The sequence below is a fragment of the Abramis brama genome (assembly GCF_963993115.1).
Source record: "Abramis brama genome assembly, chromosome: 2".
Classification (NCBI taxonomy): Eukaryota; Metazoa; Chordata; class Actinopteri; order Cypriniformes; family Leuciscidae; genus Abramis; species Abramis brama.
This window is the reverse complement of record NC_139964.1, coordinates 64,835,607-64,852,071: the sequence shown is the minus strand read 5'-3', so window position 1 is coordinate 64,852,071 and position 16,465 is coordinate 64,835,607. Positions and strand designations below refer to the sequence as shown.

At 36.7% G+C, this 16,465-nt stretch overlaps 1 protein-coding gene across 1 annotated transcript in view; it reads right to left on the bottom strand.

Annotated features, from left to right (window-relative positions):
* Nucleotides 1-16,465, bottom strand: part of gpc5a (glypican 5a) — a 172,338-nt gene that overhangs the window by 70,913 nt on the left and 84,960 nt on the right. Inside the window, exon 6 of the mRNA XM_084105848.1 lies at nt 3,155-3,275. Coding sequence (XP_083961974.1) covers nt 3,155-3,275 — 121 coding nt within the window. The remainder of the gene's footprint in view (nt 1-3,154; nt 3,276-16,465) is intronic.

Here is a 16,465-nt window from a genome sequence, read left to right as displayed (position 1 = left end):
CTGCTTCAAGGTTTGACGTGTTCAGAGATGCTCTTCTGCAGACCTTGGATGTAGCGAGTGGTTATTTGAGTTACTAGCCGCGTTTCCATTACCCTTCAAATTGCGCAAATTGAAATAGAATACCAGATAGAGTTCTTTATTAAATTCATAAAAGACAAAATAATTACAGGAATAATGGATTCTAATCCTCAAATAAATGCCACAATCAAGACCTCGAAGCAGATATGAGGGAGAAACACCCAGAAACTCCTCATATGTGCCGCTCGCAAGTAAATAAGGGTCGTTCCTTACCATTAATGCTTGGAAAACACACATACATCTCCTTCGATTAATAATAATGGCAGTGCAGTGTCTGGGATATAGTACATAAACCTAACAACGCCCGTTGCCATGGTATTTGGAATGATTTTACTTATCGCGAGAGGAAGTTTGGAAATGAAGTTTTAGTCGCATAACATCGGTTAATGGAAACGCCATCATTCCACAATAGTTTTTTGCTTTAGAAAAAAAATCGCAAAAGGTTTGCACAAGCCAGTCTGGCCATTCTCCTCTGGCATCAACAAGGCCTTTTCACCCGCAGAACTGACACTCACTGGATATCTTCTCTTTTTCAGACCATTCTCTGTAAACCCTAGAGATGGTTGTGTTTGAAAATCCCAGTAAATCAGCAGTTTCTGAAATACTCAGACCAGCCCGTCTGGCACCAACAACCATGCAGCATTCAGTCACTTAAATCAGCTGTCTTCCCCATTCTGACGCTCAGTTTGATCTTCAGTAGATCATCTAGACCATAGCTGTCTCATTCGAAGACAGCGTCCACCGGAGGACGCGTTTGTCGGCAGCATACATCACTGAAGCTGATTCATTTCAGTAAATTAACCTTTACATTCCATTTATGCATGACTGACAAATATGCATCAAATCAAGTTTATTAGTTTGTTTATGTTATAACTGTGTGATCCTAATGGATGGGAATTTTCTCTGCAATTCAGGCCTAAATATTTTTTGAGCGATCAAAACATCTTTAGGCTGGTGGATGATAAAACAGGTGAACAAATCCACTAGAATATCTGTCTGTATAATAGTCGGTTCAGACATATTTTTTTTTTTAAATTCAGGAACTTGAAGGTGATAACACCTTATGACAATGTGTCTATTGTCTGAAAGCACATCCAGCAGGAAAGGAAGAAAGTTAATCTATTACAGTAGGACAGCAGCATCAGGCTTCAGGACGGTAAAACATCATTGATTTGGCCAGCGGGCGGAACAGGGATTGAATAAACACCAACGTGTTAAGACTGAAAATGGATTTTTAAATATGTATTCATTGATTTTCTGGTCCCTAAGTGTTCCGCTGTGACGTGTTATTTTGCAAAAGAGAGGGATATGAAAAGAAGCATAAACTAATTTGCCTTCAATCGTATTAATTAAAGCAAAACATTCAAGCGTGAGTCAGCGTTTGAGCTTTTACTGTCCTCTAAACTGAGAGTGATGACAATAATAATCAAATCAAAACACCGACGTTTGTTTGTTCAGGGAACATCAGTACTTTTGGCTCTGGGGGTGAGATGGTGACGTTTATTTAGCTGTGCAGAAGAGGATTTTTCTGTATAGCTTTTAAATAATTATTCTGAATGACATGCTGAAAAGCCCAACTGATATTTTAATCATAGAAAGGACATGTAAAAGCATTTACATTCATGCATTTGGCAGATACTGGTATCTGAAGCGACTTGACTTGTATTCAGTGTGTGCAATTTATCAGAACATGTATTTTCTCGGATTCATATCCATGACCTTGGTGTAGAAATGCATGAACTGAAAAACTGCATAACCTTCATGCAATGTAAATCACTCTGAATAAAAGCATCTGCCAAATGTAAAAGTAATTGAAATGCACTAAAACTTAGTACGTTTTGTCCTGTTTTCCAGTAGAAATATCTAAACATTCTTATATGTACATGGTACATTAACATGAGAAGCAAAATAGCATACAATGTTTAATTAATTAAGACTTTTAAATAGCTTTTTTTTTCTGAAAAATGCATCAAAATTATGATTTTGCTTAAAACAAGAAAAAAAAATATATATATATTGGCAGACATTGTGTAGGAAAACTTTGAGCCATGCATATTTTAACTAGTCTCCAAAACTGCATCATGGCTCCAACGTGTCTAGAGCGCATACGCTTACATGCACTAACCATAGATCCAAATTATGTGAACAATATATAGTCCAAGTTCTCCTTTCTGAAACATTTGCAGTCCAGAACAGCTCATAAAACAGGCTGCTGTTAAGTCCTATGACAGATTACAGTAATAGATAATGCAAGGGATGACATTTATAAAATAAACAGCTCCATAAATTGCTGGTAATGCCAATGGTGGATGTGTGTCCTCCCTCCATGAGCAGAACACACCATCTATCTGCAGCACTAGCACATGCACATTCGATTAAAACACAAATAGTGTGATTAAAACCACAGTACACATATTGTACTGTGATTATGGTTAGGTTACTGTGGTTTATTATGAGCAAAATAACATTAGCAGTCACAGTATTCTGTTTACATGAACTCCAGCTTAATCACGGTACTGTCTTAATCACACTATAGGGATTTATGTGAATGGAACCATTGATGAAAAATTCAGGAATAAAAGGAGAATTGGATATGAATGTCTATACATTAAACCACATCTGAAAGTCACCAAAAATTGATGCAAAAAGTGAATAGCAATAAAGGTCCAGGCACCCTATAACCACTAAATTTCTAGGACTTTTTCAGTCGTTTGGAAATACTATATATCCGGAAACCAGAATTTGAAAATATTTCCAGAACCCTGAACCATTTTGAACAGCAAAAAATAGTGTTTGTGAAAGTGACATGTGAAGGGTAATGGAAGCCCATACTCAGAATTTGTCCTCTGCATTTAACCCATCCAAGTTAGTGCACACACATTTGGAGCAGTGAGTAGTGAACACACAGGTTTTATGCACACAATGCCATAGTTTCATACATTCATGAGCGAAGCTCATGAGGTCTGCTCTGATCTGCTGGCCTGAAACATTAGCAACACATGAAACGGGATCATGTGGGACATCAAGGAGCTTGTTCAATGTTTCATTTGATGGTATTTTTCCTGGCGAGGCTCACCTGATTGATGTGCTTCAGTTTATCAATGACTTGATTGATCACCGGGTCGGCCTCCTTCACTTTGACTTCTGGGTTTTCTGCCTGGGCTTTAATCCCGTTGCCAACCACTCGCAGAGTGTAGCTATAAAGACAAAAAAGGATAAAGAATGAGAGACGGTTGTTGAGTGGGTGTCGTTTCTTTGGATTCATTTCCAATTTTTCAGTGCAAAGGCAGTTGAAGCTTTGTTGTTGGCCTGATGGGGAAGGCCTTACATGAACCAACTACATTTATCAGCATGGCAAAGAAAAAGACGTGAAAAATCCCTGAAAAACCCACGAGAGCCTGAGACGGGACAAATAACTCAAGCCACACTAAAAAGCGATAGGACCTCAGGCTGAGAGACAGATTGGGGTTTATGTGGGGCAGAATGGATGTGTGCTGTGATTGGCCGCAGATAAGACGCACTAGTGCAGAGAAAGCACTGCTGACAAATGACATGAAATATTACAATTCTTTATGGGTGAAGTCGTTTTACACCAATGCTAGAATCTGCCCATCCTATTGAGACTCACCTTGAGAAGGACACATAAAAAGTAAAGCCTTCAAACACTGAGGACAAATATATGAATGAATAGCAAACTGCACTGTGGACACAGGTTATCAACTCTGTTTACAGGCAATAAAAACACATCTTTATGGAACTGAAAAACTCTTTCTTAAAGTCCCTGTGCTGAAGATTTTAATGTTGTTTATGTGTCTATGTGGTGTTTTTAATATGCTTTAAGACAAACCATGTGCAAATTCATAAGTCGACACCATTGCTGAGTATTTTCTCCTTAAAACTGCAGTGAACCAAAGACACGGTTTGAAATCGCTGGTGTTTCTGACGTCACAAACTACCTTGTAACCAATCAGATCAAAGTGTGGATCTCTGAGCTGCTGTGAGCGAGTGGAGGCGGGGCTCATTTGCATATTCATAGAACCACGTATACTAAATGAGGCAAGGGTGTAGAGTTACATTCAAGCTATTTTAAGGCATGAAGATTTTTTTTTTTTTTTTTAAGGAAAAAACATTTAAATATGACATTTTGGTGATCAAAGATGAGTTTTAAGGGAAATTATTGAATGAAGGGGCCTTTAAGAAACTGGGCTTGAATATTTTAAATAAGTTTAGTAAAGGCTATTAAAGTCCCCCTGTGGGGAAAATCAAGCTTTTAATGTTGTTTATATGTCTATGTGGTGTTTTTAATATGCCTTAAGACAAACCATGTGTAAATTCATAAGTCGACATCATTGCTGAGTATTTTCTCCTTAAAACTGCAGTGAACCAAAGACAGTCTCAAAAACACGGTTTGCAATCGCTGGTGTTTCTGATAATATTCAGATAATATGCATATAAAGATAATATTTAGAATATCAACATTAATTTTACTTTCAGATGTTTTGAGCAGCTATTATTGCAAAACCTTCTGATTGCAAAGCCTAAACCTTTTACCAACAAGGACGTACCATAGTAATACTATGCCATTGCTTAAAGTACACTGGAGTACCATGTAAATACTACTGTATATGAATATGGCATCATTCAGTACAGTAGGCAATATCAAAGTACCAGGGATCCTGCTAGTACCTGTTTTGTAAAAGAGTCAGATTAAAACTATGGAAATAAAGGACACAAAAACATGAAAATAAGACAAAAACATGCAGCTTATGTCACGCTTAGCCTCCCATCACGTACGAGCATGTAGTTTCACCTCAGCGGTGTGTCTGAATAGAGGACGCGAGACAAAAAGCCCCTCAGAACACACTGAGCTGTCTCCTGTGCTGCTTTGATTCCAGCTTAAGGCAGACGAGGTGTGTGTGTGTGTGTGTGTAGCTCAGGGCTGTCACTTAGCCATTCCAGCTCTTTCCACACACTCATCTGAATAACGCTCTGAGAGAAAGACACGCACTTCAGTAGAATGCAGATGCTCCAGAAATACACGCTCAGTCTCGCCGTGTGTTTTGTGCTCTTAGGCTCGGAGACAAATTGATTTAAGGGGTTGAAGTGGAAAATTTAAGACTGACGAAACAACAAAAAACAAATACCGACTTTTTTCAACATAAAAAAACGACACCAACAAACAGCTTGTCATCTGGTTAAACAAAATTAGTGATGGAAGATTGTAAAACAAATATAGTGTGCTTGTGATTATTCACAACTACTCAGAATACCCTAACAACTGCATAGCAACCCACTAAAATAACACTACACTTTTCCTTCCATTGACTTCCATTCATTCTCCGCAAACGCAAGCTCATGCGAAAGGTTTTGCATTCCGCTGCATCGCAAAGTTCAAGTTTGGTGAAATCTTCCCTGTGAATTCACATCACGTGTAGACGTGTGACCAATAAAAGACTGATATGTCACGGCGTGGATGAATTAAAAGAACGATGTTTTTGCAGTAAAACTGAGTAGATTGTACATTTTTGTTCATGTGTCATGATGCAGTTCCTAATACAAGTTGCCAAAATGTCTGAAAACCAAGGTACTTGTTTGTTAGTTGCAATGAAGATCTAACGCTTTCAAACGCCAGTCTAATGCATAGACTGTAAAAAAATATGGACGTAGTGTCTGTGACGTCACCCGTAGGTTTCTGTAGACCGTTTTTGAAGCCTAAAGTGGAGCGCGTCACTCCCGAATTTATTTATTTTTACAGTCAGACAATGAGCTGAGGTAACGTGACGGCTAACAGACAGCAGACAAACGGCTAATGATGACTGATGACCACAGCAGCGGGAATCCACCTGTCACTCAAAAGTGGACACACCCTTAATTATGCAGAACTTTAAGGCTTAATATAATGTAAACGGATGAGTTATAAAAAAATTCACCCCCCTCACAGTCGTCATGAAGGGAAAAATAAGCTATATAGACCAAAGCCACTTTTTGCTCCAGGCTGTAAACGTGTTTTTTTCTGCTGTAAAGTTGGGTATTTTAACATGGGGGAGATACAGATTTGACTCACTTTTGCAGCCAGCCTCAAGCGGCCAGTCGATGAATTTCCGTTTAATTCACTTCCGTGTTGGTTTCAAGAGAGAGACAGGGAGGTTGCTGCTTGGTCTAATGCTATTAAAATCTCTCCCTTATTTAACAGTTAGTTATGTCTGACTTGATTAATATTGAATCATCAGCATGCATGTCAGTTGCAAACATGCACACTTCAAAAAAAAAAAAAAAAAAAAAATCCCTTAAAAGAGCAGCAATAACTGGAGAGCGAATGTGCCACACTACTCTCACTGTGGCACAGACATTTCACTAATATTTCATAACACGCTCACAGAACAGTCTCGCAGGGTGTCGGATGATAAAAAAAAAAAAAAATCCCAACATGCAGAACACTTCTCCATACATGCACATGTGCCATTCACTGGCTTTTCCAAAAGAGAAACTAGATCAGAGAGAGTATTTATCTGGCAAGGATTGACAGACAGCATTGTGAGGCTAGAGCAGATATTCCTACAAACTCGCTCAATCACGACGCTCTTCAATCGCTCTTCTGGTGTGCTGGCGCCAGAGATGGATAATGTGAAGAAAGTTTTTTTTTTGCTTCATCCACAACCTATGAATGATGGGATAGTGTGGGTGTGCATACATATGAGCAGGATTGTCTTTTTAAAGACATCAATCATAAAACTTTACAAATTTACACTGCAGTGGCGCACGACGCCTCATTACGCATTTTAGTGCTCAACAAACCACCCACCAAACGATCCGCGTAATGAGAAATGTAACTGCGGCTGACATTACAGGCATATCACAATCAAAACCATTTCATTTGCCTCGCATAAAACACAAGCCTGTTTCCGCTCTTATGGCCAAAACAGACATCGAAGAGTTTGGAAAACATGAACTAGTCTTATAACACACACAGCTCGCCTCTGAAATATGATTAGATGAAGACAAATAGCCAATAGCTGCAAATCTCTTAGCTCATATCAATTACTATGCATTTTATATAGGCTACTGTGAAATCTATATTCAGTAGAGATGACTGACAAACATAAGCAGCCTTTGCAAGGCATAACACAGATAATAATAATAATAATAATAATAATAATAATGGTTCTTGCTCTTTTTATTATTATTATTAAAGTTGATTGACAAACATAACCAGTCTACAAAATATTTTACTCATTGACAATTATTATGATTATGACCATGATGATGATGATCATAATGATGATAATAATAAACATAATAGCAATAATAATTGTTTTTTTCTTATTATTATTGTTAAAATATAATAATACTAATAGTACTACTGCAACAACTACTACTAATAATACTACTACTAATAATTGTTATTTTCATTATTATTATTATTAAAATGTGATGAGAATAATTATGATAATTATAATTTTTCTTTTTTTTTAACACGGCATCATGATAATAGGGTGTTTTCGATGGTTAAAGAGTACTTCACGTTGTGGCAGAGAAAACTCCTAAACATGGTAATATCACTGCAATGCAAGGCCTCAAGTGGCTAATTGCTTTAATAGTGTATTACACAAGAGGCCAGCGCTGGTGAGAGATCCACAGAGGAGGTCTATAATTGCAGGATTGTATAAGAGTCAATCAGAGCTGTTGTTCAGTCCTTGCAGAAACCTGCTGTTATTTCAGCCCATCTGCAGGCACTTCTCCTTCGCAGCTGGGTCACTAGTATTATACGTTTTAGACACTCCAGATGTGCTTTTACATGTTGTTAAGTACTTTCTTCCCTCCAATACAGACAAGTGTTATGTGGAGCTTTTAATAAGGTCAACTGGGGAAGCTGTACTATATTTAAGTTACTTACTTTCTCCTTCTTCATGCCAAGCTTTTCTCAACAGATCTGATGTAGCTTTCACTATATACTTGGATATCATTTTGTACCTTAATATATATACAATTTCATTTATTTTATTTAATATCTAGCATTTTTAAAAGGGTTTTTAGTCTTTATTTTCATTGATGTCCTTCAAATTCACATCCTGAATGTTGATCTGTGGGGTTTTCACTGTGATATAGTGGTGGTTATTTTAATGACTCAAAAGTACAAGAGAATTGAGAGGCAGTTGTGTCCAAATGAAGGAAAATTGTTTTTCATTTGTGGAAACGTAATGATTCTGCAATATAGAGACTCGAATCATTTGCCAGTGTTGCTAGCTCAAGATCTGCAATTATAAAAGTATAATGTTTCAGAGTAAAAACAGAGGTTCTGATGAGCTATATTAGAGATGCACCGATCGACCGGCCAGGGACCGCAATCAGGCGATTTTGTGAGTCGCAAGAACCAGAATGAGTGGCTTAATGCTCGTAAACGATCAAATACATACACAATTATGTCAAAATGCTCGTCTTGGGGAATATTCAGTTAAAAACAGTCAGTTTTGGAACCTAATTAGTTGAGAAAGATAACGCAAGTTGTGTAACAGTATATTTGATCCGTGCATAAACTCTGTCTGTCATATTAATAAAAGAACAAAAGACAAAGAGAAAATCACTTTCTGCTCTTGATGACCAATTGTATGCATTAATCTGTATTTCATTTTTACAATGAAGCTTATCCAGTGTTATTTTACATTTGATTACTTTAATTTCTGTAATATTTATTACCTGAATATACTCTATACCCACCTGAATTTTTTTTTTATTTCACATCTCTCTTTATTCTATTGCATTAATTTGTGCTGTTGTTTGAAATTAGTTTATTTGTTCTTATTGTATTACTGTCTTTTTACTTTTTTTTTTATTTCTTTTTTTATTGAAGAAAAGTAGATTTTTGCTTGTATATGCTGTCAATTATAGTACTTTGAAAGAAAATCGGAATCAGCAAAAATCGGTATCGGCAGGACATACTTACAAAAAAAAAAAAAAAAAAAAAATCGGTATCGGCAGGACATACTTACAAAAAAAAAAAAAAAAAAACGAAAATCGGTATCGGCAGGACATACTTACAAAAAAAAAAAAAAAAAAAAACGAAAATCGGTATCGGCAGGACATACAAAAAAAAAAAAAAAAAAACGAAAATCGGTATCGGCAGGACATACTTACAAAAAAAAACAAAAAACAAAAAATCGGTATCGGCAGGACATACTTACAAAGGAATCGGCCAAGAAAACTGCAATTTGCAAATATATATATATATATACAGCTCTGGAAAAAATTAAGATACCACTGCAAAATTATCAGTTTCTCTGGTTTTACTATTTATAGGTATGTGTTTGGGTAAAATTAACATTTTTGTTTTAATCTATAAACCACTGACAACATTTCTCCCAAATTCCCAAAAAATAAAATAATAATAATTTAGAGCATTTATTTGCAGAAAACGACAACTGGTCAAAATAACAAAAAAGATGCAGTGTTGTCAGACCTCGAATAATGGAACGCAACTAAGTTCATATTCATTTTTAAACAACACAATACTAATGTTTTAACTTGGGAAGAGTTCAGCAATCAGTATTTGGTGGAATAACCCTGATTTTCAATCACAGCTTTCATGCATCTTGGCATGCTCTCCACCAGTCTTTCACATTGTCAGAGCAGAAGGAAGCAAGTTTTCTTCCATGTAAATAATACATTTTAAATTAATTTTACAATTATAATCATTGACACAATTAAATTGTCACACCTCAACACATGAAAGAAATCTGTGCTAGTCAAGCCATTGTATAGGCCAAAAGGGCAAATACACCCGACAACCTGAACCCACCTGTGAACTAATCTTTGATCGTAACAGCTCAGAATCCTGTCAGGCTCTTTTTCTCGGGACGTGAACAGCGTTATGGTGAGATTGAAGATGAAGGAATAATGATTTGTGCCCATTTTGATGTGATTGCAGAATTGAGAGAGAAATCAAGTGAATCACTCCAGCAGCTGTTTCCTCATCGTCTGTAACATCTCGAGAGCCCCCCGGGTCTCCTCAGGAAATAAAACCATCTAAATGTATCCGTGTTCTTCGGCGTAAATTCAGCGAGACAGCGGTGTTAATTAAAAGAAATAACGGCTGAGATTGAATGCAATTGCTGTGAAAGGAAATGGGACGGGGAGTTTGGAAGACAGACGTCGCACGCAGCGCACAAACGCGTCGCCTCTGCTACAGAGCATGACTGCCACCCTGGAGCTCAATGCCAACATCTAAACAAACATGAATATGATGATTAAATACATAATTACACTGACTCTTTGGTGGATCCCGCTTTGCATTGCAAAAAAAGAAAGAAAAAAAGGTTTCCTTTATCTCATTTTGCCTGTATTTTCAGTACAAAAAAAACTTTAAAACAGCATAAATATACTTGAGAAGTATAAAAGAGGAATATTTACCTTGAAATACACTTATTTATCTTGGAAGACTTATTTTTAAGCATAAGCTTTACTATATTTACTTGTATTTATGCTTGAAACAAGAAAAAAAATATAATAATAATTTATTCTCTGAAGTCTTAATATATTATGCAAATTTGTTTTGGATATATTTATCTTGGATTACATTTATTTCTCTGGGCAAATTGTTTTTGTCTTATTTTAAGTGTAATCTTTGCTAAATTTACTTTAAAAAAAAAAAAAAAAAAAAAAATACAATTTATTCTCTGAAGTCATAATGCAATTTTTCAAGTATATTTATCATGAATTAAGTATCTCTTGACAAATTATTTTTTATTTTATTTTAAGTGTAATCTTCTTTAAATGTACTTGTATGTATGTTTAAAACAAGAAAAACAATTTAAAAAAGTATGCAATCTTATCTTATGCACTTTTTCTTCACAAGTACATTGATTGATTTAAGGATTTTTAGATTTTAAGCCAAAAATGTTAATATTTTTTGCAGTATGCTACAAAGAAAGAGTCCTGAACAAAAGCAAAGCTGGCCACGCAGTCGTCCATTAAACTGCAACTCCTGCGTTCCAATCAATGAGACCCTCGAGCCATAAAAGCACATTGATCTGTGCCAGGGGCAAAGTGTGGCATTAGCCAACAGGCATTCAGGGAAGCAAGGCTTTCTGGGCATTCTGTGTTTTTCAAAAGGTCACTTTCTACTGTGTATAATCCTTACTTGGCTCTTTACTCCAACAACTAAAGACACTGACGCCTCGACTTCTGCTTCAACAGCGTTACCTGCTGAGAGAACCACAACACAACTGCAGAGAGAGCTGGAAAGAGAAGTTTGTATAGAGGTCAGCAATAAAAATCTAAGTCTTTTCTAATAATATAAAATATCTGTTAGGGCTGGGTGGTACAGTATGATGATGATATATCCTGGATATTACAGCAGCTTTACACCACTGAGAACAATGAAAAACACTTTTGCTAATTTATTTTTAATTAATACTGAATTCATTTTTACAGATATTTTATACATGACTTTTGAATGCATCACTTCAAATCATAATTTAAATTCATTACTATCAGTTCATTTTAAATGTGACCGTTTTGAGTCTCATTAACACTGGTATAAATGTGTACCAGTAAAAAAAAAAAAAAAAAAAAAAATTGAATATTGTTTTGCATCCATACAATTTTAAATAAAAATAGAAAATAAACTGTAAATAATAATAATATATAAAAAAAAAAAATATATATATATATATATATTTTTTTTTTTTTTTTTTTGAATTTCTAGCAATATATAAACAAAAATAATAATTTAAAATAAATAATTATCATGCAGTTTTTTTAAACTTTGATATAAAATTAAATTCCAAGATGATATAATATTTTTGTGATATTGGCCACCTCTAACTTGAAAAGAATATGAGTATTTCTTACTCAGAGGTCCTGTACATGCTTAGAAGTGCAATGCAATAGTGCAATGATGCAATTGCATTAGTAGTGCATTAGTAGTTGCATTAATTGCATTAATAGTTTCCAAATTTCATTAATAGTTAATAGTTTCCAAATTTGGAACTTAAATGTTCCAAATTTGAACAATGCACATGTTTTCAATGACCCCTTTATGTCATTTTAAATTGTTTAACATGTACTGAAAATCTGTTTTGTTTGTTGAGTCCGTTTCTGTGATTCTGTGTAACTTGTGTAATTGTTGCTTCAGGGCTCCCTTGTAAAAAAGATTTGAATATCTCAATGGGACATCACCTGGTAAAATAAAGGGTAAATTAAAAAAAATAAATAAATAAATTGCAATGCGATTGCAATGCATTATGTACTATTGCAGAATGCAATGCAATAGTAGTGTGTACTTATTTTCTTGGTAACAGCATATTGCAGTTTACAAGCAGTTGATGCCCCACAAATCACTGGTCTTAGCGTTTACACGCGAGGATACAAAGAAACAGATATTATCCGATTCCTCTGCTGTTATGTGACCATTCAGCTCAGGAAAAACTCTTTTATTGATGTTGATATATCAGCAGTCATTTCCCAGGACAATTACATGAAGATGAAATAAAGCTGCACTGCATAGCCTTCAAAAACCCAAAGCTGCAGCAAAAAATCATGTCGATTAATAACCCTCTGAAGAGCTTTGACTGGGCTAAATTATAAAACGTCTCCATCATGATATGGAAGCTGCTTTTGCCAGAATCTTTAAGCTCCAAGTTCTTGTCGTAATAATGTGTATTGGTTATACTCTGCACAAAAGAAGAATTAATCTGTGACTTGATTAATTCGCTTTCAAAAAAGCAAAAAACCACAGGCCATTACCATATGCATCTTCATAAATAACTTTCTTTATGGAAAGCTTTATTAAAATAGGGTCCAAAATTAAGTCAACAAGAGACAAATTGATACAAATAAAAGCTTTGGTGAGCAAACAAACCTTTATGAAACTGCAACATGTGGTTACAAACAAATTGTGAGAATAATATGAAAAAAGGGTGTAGCATTTTGTAAGTTTCACAATTGATTACAAAGAAAAGACTGAATCTTGTAAAACGCACCCTTTCTGTACATTACAATGTTACGCCAGTAGGTGGCGACAAGTGACCTCTTTATGAGAGAATCATTGAGTCATTCACTCGAACGATTCATTCAAAACATTGATTCATTCAGGAACGAATCAAGTGACTCTCTACATGAGAAAATCAGTGATTCATCCACTGCACGGCCAAAAATAAATAAATAAATATATAATAATACTAATAATAATAATAATAATAATAATTTGCTGTATGGATTTAAATAGGCAAATGCTTAAGAGTCTATGATTGGATCATTATTGCAGTGATTATTATGTTATTTTTTTTAGCATGTTACAACATGTTATGTTTTAGCATGTAGTTTTCATTTCTTAAACAACCGTGTAGGAAGACACATCATGGCCATATTCCATGATGACAATGTCAAGATTCATCAGGCTCAAATTGTGAAAGAATGGTTGGGAATCATTTTCGCACATGAATTGGCTCCTCTGAGTCCAGATCTTAAATTCACTGAAAGTCTTTGGGATGTGCTGGAGGAGACTTTACAGAGTGCTGGACTCTTGCATCGACAACACAAGATCTTGACCAAAAATGTATGCACCTCTTTATGGAAATAACATCACAACATTTATTTCCATCAAGAGGTGCATCAATTTGTTGCAACAAGTGTGTGACGAATTATGTGCTGATTTATTACATGTCCAAACTGCGGTTAAGGCAAACCGCAAATATGAGCAAAAGTAATTGCAACACTTGCCTTTGCAAACACTAACACTACAGACATAATCACAAAACACCACAGAGTCCATATTAAGTTAAGTAAAAACAAATACTATTGTTTTTCTTTCAGAGCGAAACAAAACCTGGACATCTCCAATAACATTCATCTGACAGAAATCGATGTAAACAGAAGATTGTGCTTCTCTGTGCTCCGTTTCTTCCTGTCTTTGTCAATTGTGTTGTTTTTCTGACCCTCAATTTGCACTGTCAGAAATGTTTCATCATTCCGCTCGCGCTGACCCTTGTTCTGCTCTCTGTCTAGCTGAACAGATGCTAAACGACTGCTTGCTCTGGGCCTGGCGGGACATGGTTCAACATGAACATCCCTGATGACTTCTCCAGCTTTGCTTTTCCAAAGAAGCGGCGTCAGAAAGCAAAAACGACGAGTGAACGAGACCCTCCACAGCGCGAGCAAAGGGTAAAAGGTGACTCTAGGGTGCCAATCATCACGATATGCTGGTCTACAGGAATGACAGACAATATACGGCCACTACACAGGTGCATTAAACTTCCCGCGGAGCAGAAACACCTACTGTTTGAGCGCAAGACTCACGTCGCGCGTAATGAGTGGCAAGTGGATCCTGACAGACGTCACCTTTTCAAAGGGAGCTGTCTACGGATTGAGCCCAAATAAAATTGTCACGCCACATGAGCTCTCTCCTGGAAAACCTCTCTTATAGAGTTGCCACGTAGTGAACCGCCATCAAGCAGATATAATAGACATCACACTTGTCCAGCGATTCGCCGTTATGTACGTGAGTTCACCGGCATTCTCCACTTTGATTTTACGCCCCGATCGTACATCTTTCCCTGCTCTGAGAATTGCACTCCACGTATTGATTCCAAGTCAATTTTATAGTCCAGTGGTCCCGGGGCTCGACTGCCTGGATCACCCTGTCTCTGTCCGTATTTATGTTTCCACATGACATCTCGACGGAGTCATTTTCACGTGGACAATCACGTTACCAGGGAAACAGTCTCACACAATTGCTCTTTATGAGACACAAAAAACATCCCTTCCCCAAGCCGTCGGTCTCTTCCCATGGCGTGGAAATACTTACATATGCATTGAATTTGTGAGACAACAATGTTTATTCAAAACGGCAAGCCGGGAGATTTCCGGACCCAGACAAACATCTTCATGGCATCATTAAGCACCACAGATCTTGTTTGGTTTGTGCATGGCGAACAATTTCTCAAACGCATCTGCGGCACAATCACCACGAGAGAAATTTACACTCATCCCTCAGTATTCTTTCTTGTTTCTAAACTAAAGCAAACTTAAAACAGCCACAACCAAAATAAATAAAAGTCATCTTGGTCTCTCTTTTACTTTTCATGCATGAGCATTTGTACTACTCCACCTTACTCTTCAAACTATTGATTATTATTTATTGAACAATGCATTGATTGCAATATTCCTTATTATCAATTTGCTTTGGATAAAAGCATATAGGTGACTAAATGTACACTACCATTCAAAGGTTTGGGCTTTTTAATGTTTAATGTTTCAGCAAGTTTGCATTTATTTGATCAGAAACCGTAATATAGTTGTCACGTGTGGTCGCAGGAAGGCAGACGAAGATGAGGAAATATTTCCTCATATAATAATGTTCTGTCTCAAATGCGGCCGCATCTGTACGGTAAAGCTATTATTCATGCAGGCTTTTGTGCAGATTGTGTTATTGCGTTTCATCATATCATAAATAGTTTTCTGTGTACTTCTGTATGGTTTCATTCACTCATGCAGCTGCAGATGGCCTTGGGCGCTCGTGTTCAGACTCTGTCTTCATTTAAGATGATTCAGTATCATCTGAGGGTCTCTCGGCCCTGGCCCGTCTCTCTGGATAAAGACACTCAGGCTCTGGCCTCTTCTGGTGTTTTGAAACCTGTGCTATAGCTCCAGATTGTCAAATAAAACAGGACATTCACCGCAAACCTAAACAGTTCTCCACCATCCGCATGTTTCCTCTGAGGACTGCAGATATACAGCACTGTTGTGAGCTTGGGTCTGAGACAGAAAATAAGGTGGAAAATGTTTTTAGTTTTTACTTTTCTAAGCAATCACACTTATTTGCAATGCCTCCGGGCTGCTATTCCGGGCATCCAAGACCAATGGCCCTATTTTAACGTTCTGAAACGCAAGTATCAAGCGCGAAACGCAAGTAACTTTGTGGGCGGGTCTCGGTAGCTGTTGCTATTATACCGGCGGGATAAATGACTCTTGCGCTCGACGCAAATCTAAAATGGGTTGGTCTGAAGTAGCTTCATTATTCATAGGTGTGGTTTGGGCGTAACGTGAAATAAACCAATCAGAGCATCACATTCCCTTTAAGAGCAGGCGCGCTTGTTCCATGGCGGAATACTATTATGACGGCGGATTTGTCAGGCGCACGCCAGGAGCGGTTCACAGCCGAGGAGACCGACGTTCTCGTCAGGGCCGTAAAAGACACTTTGTCAGGTGTTCTTATATTCCTATGTGTCTTGCCACTATTGGTCAAACAGGTTTGATCCGTCATTACTACAATTAGCCTGAATAATTTGGGTAAATGTGTAAGATAGATTTATGCCTATTTTTTCACATCTTCATGGACACAACAATGATTTCCCTCATGTGGAATATTTTTCCTTGTAATTATGTATGGTTT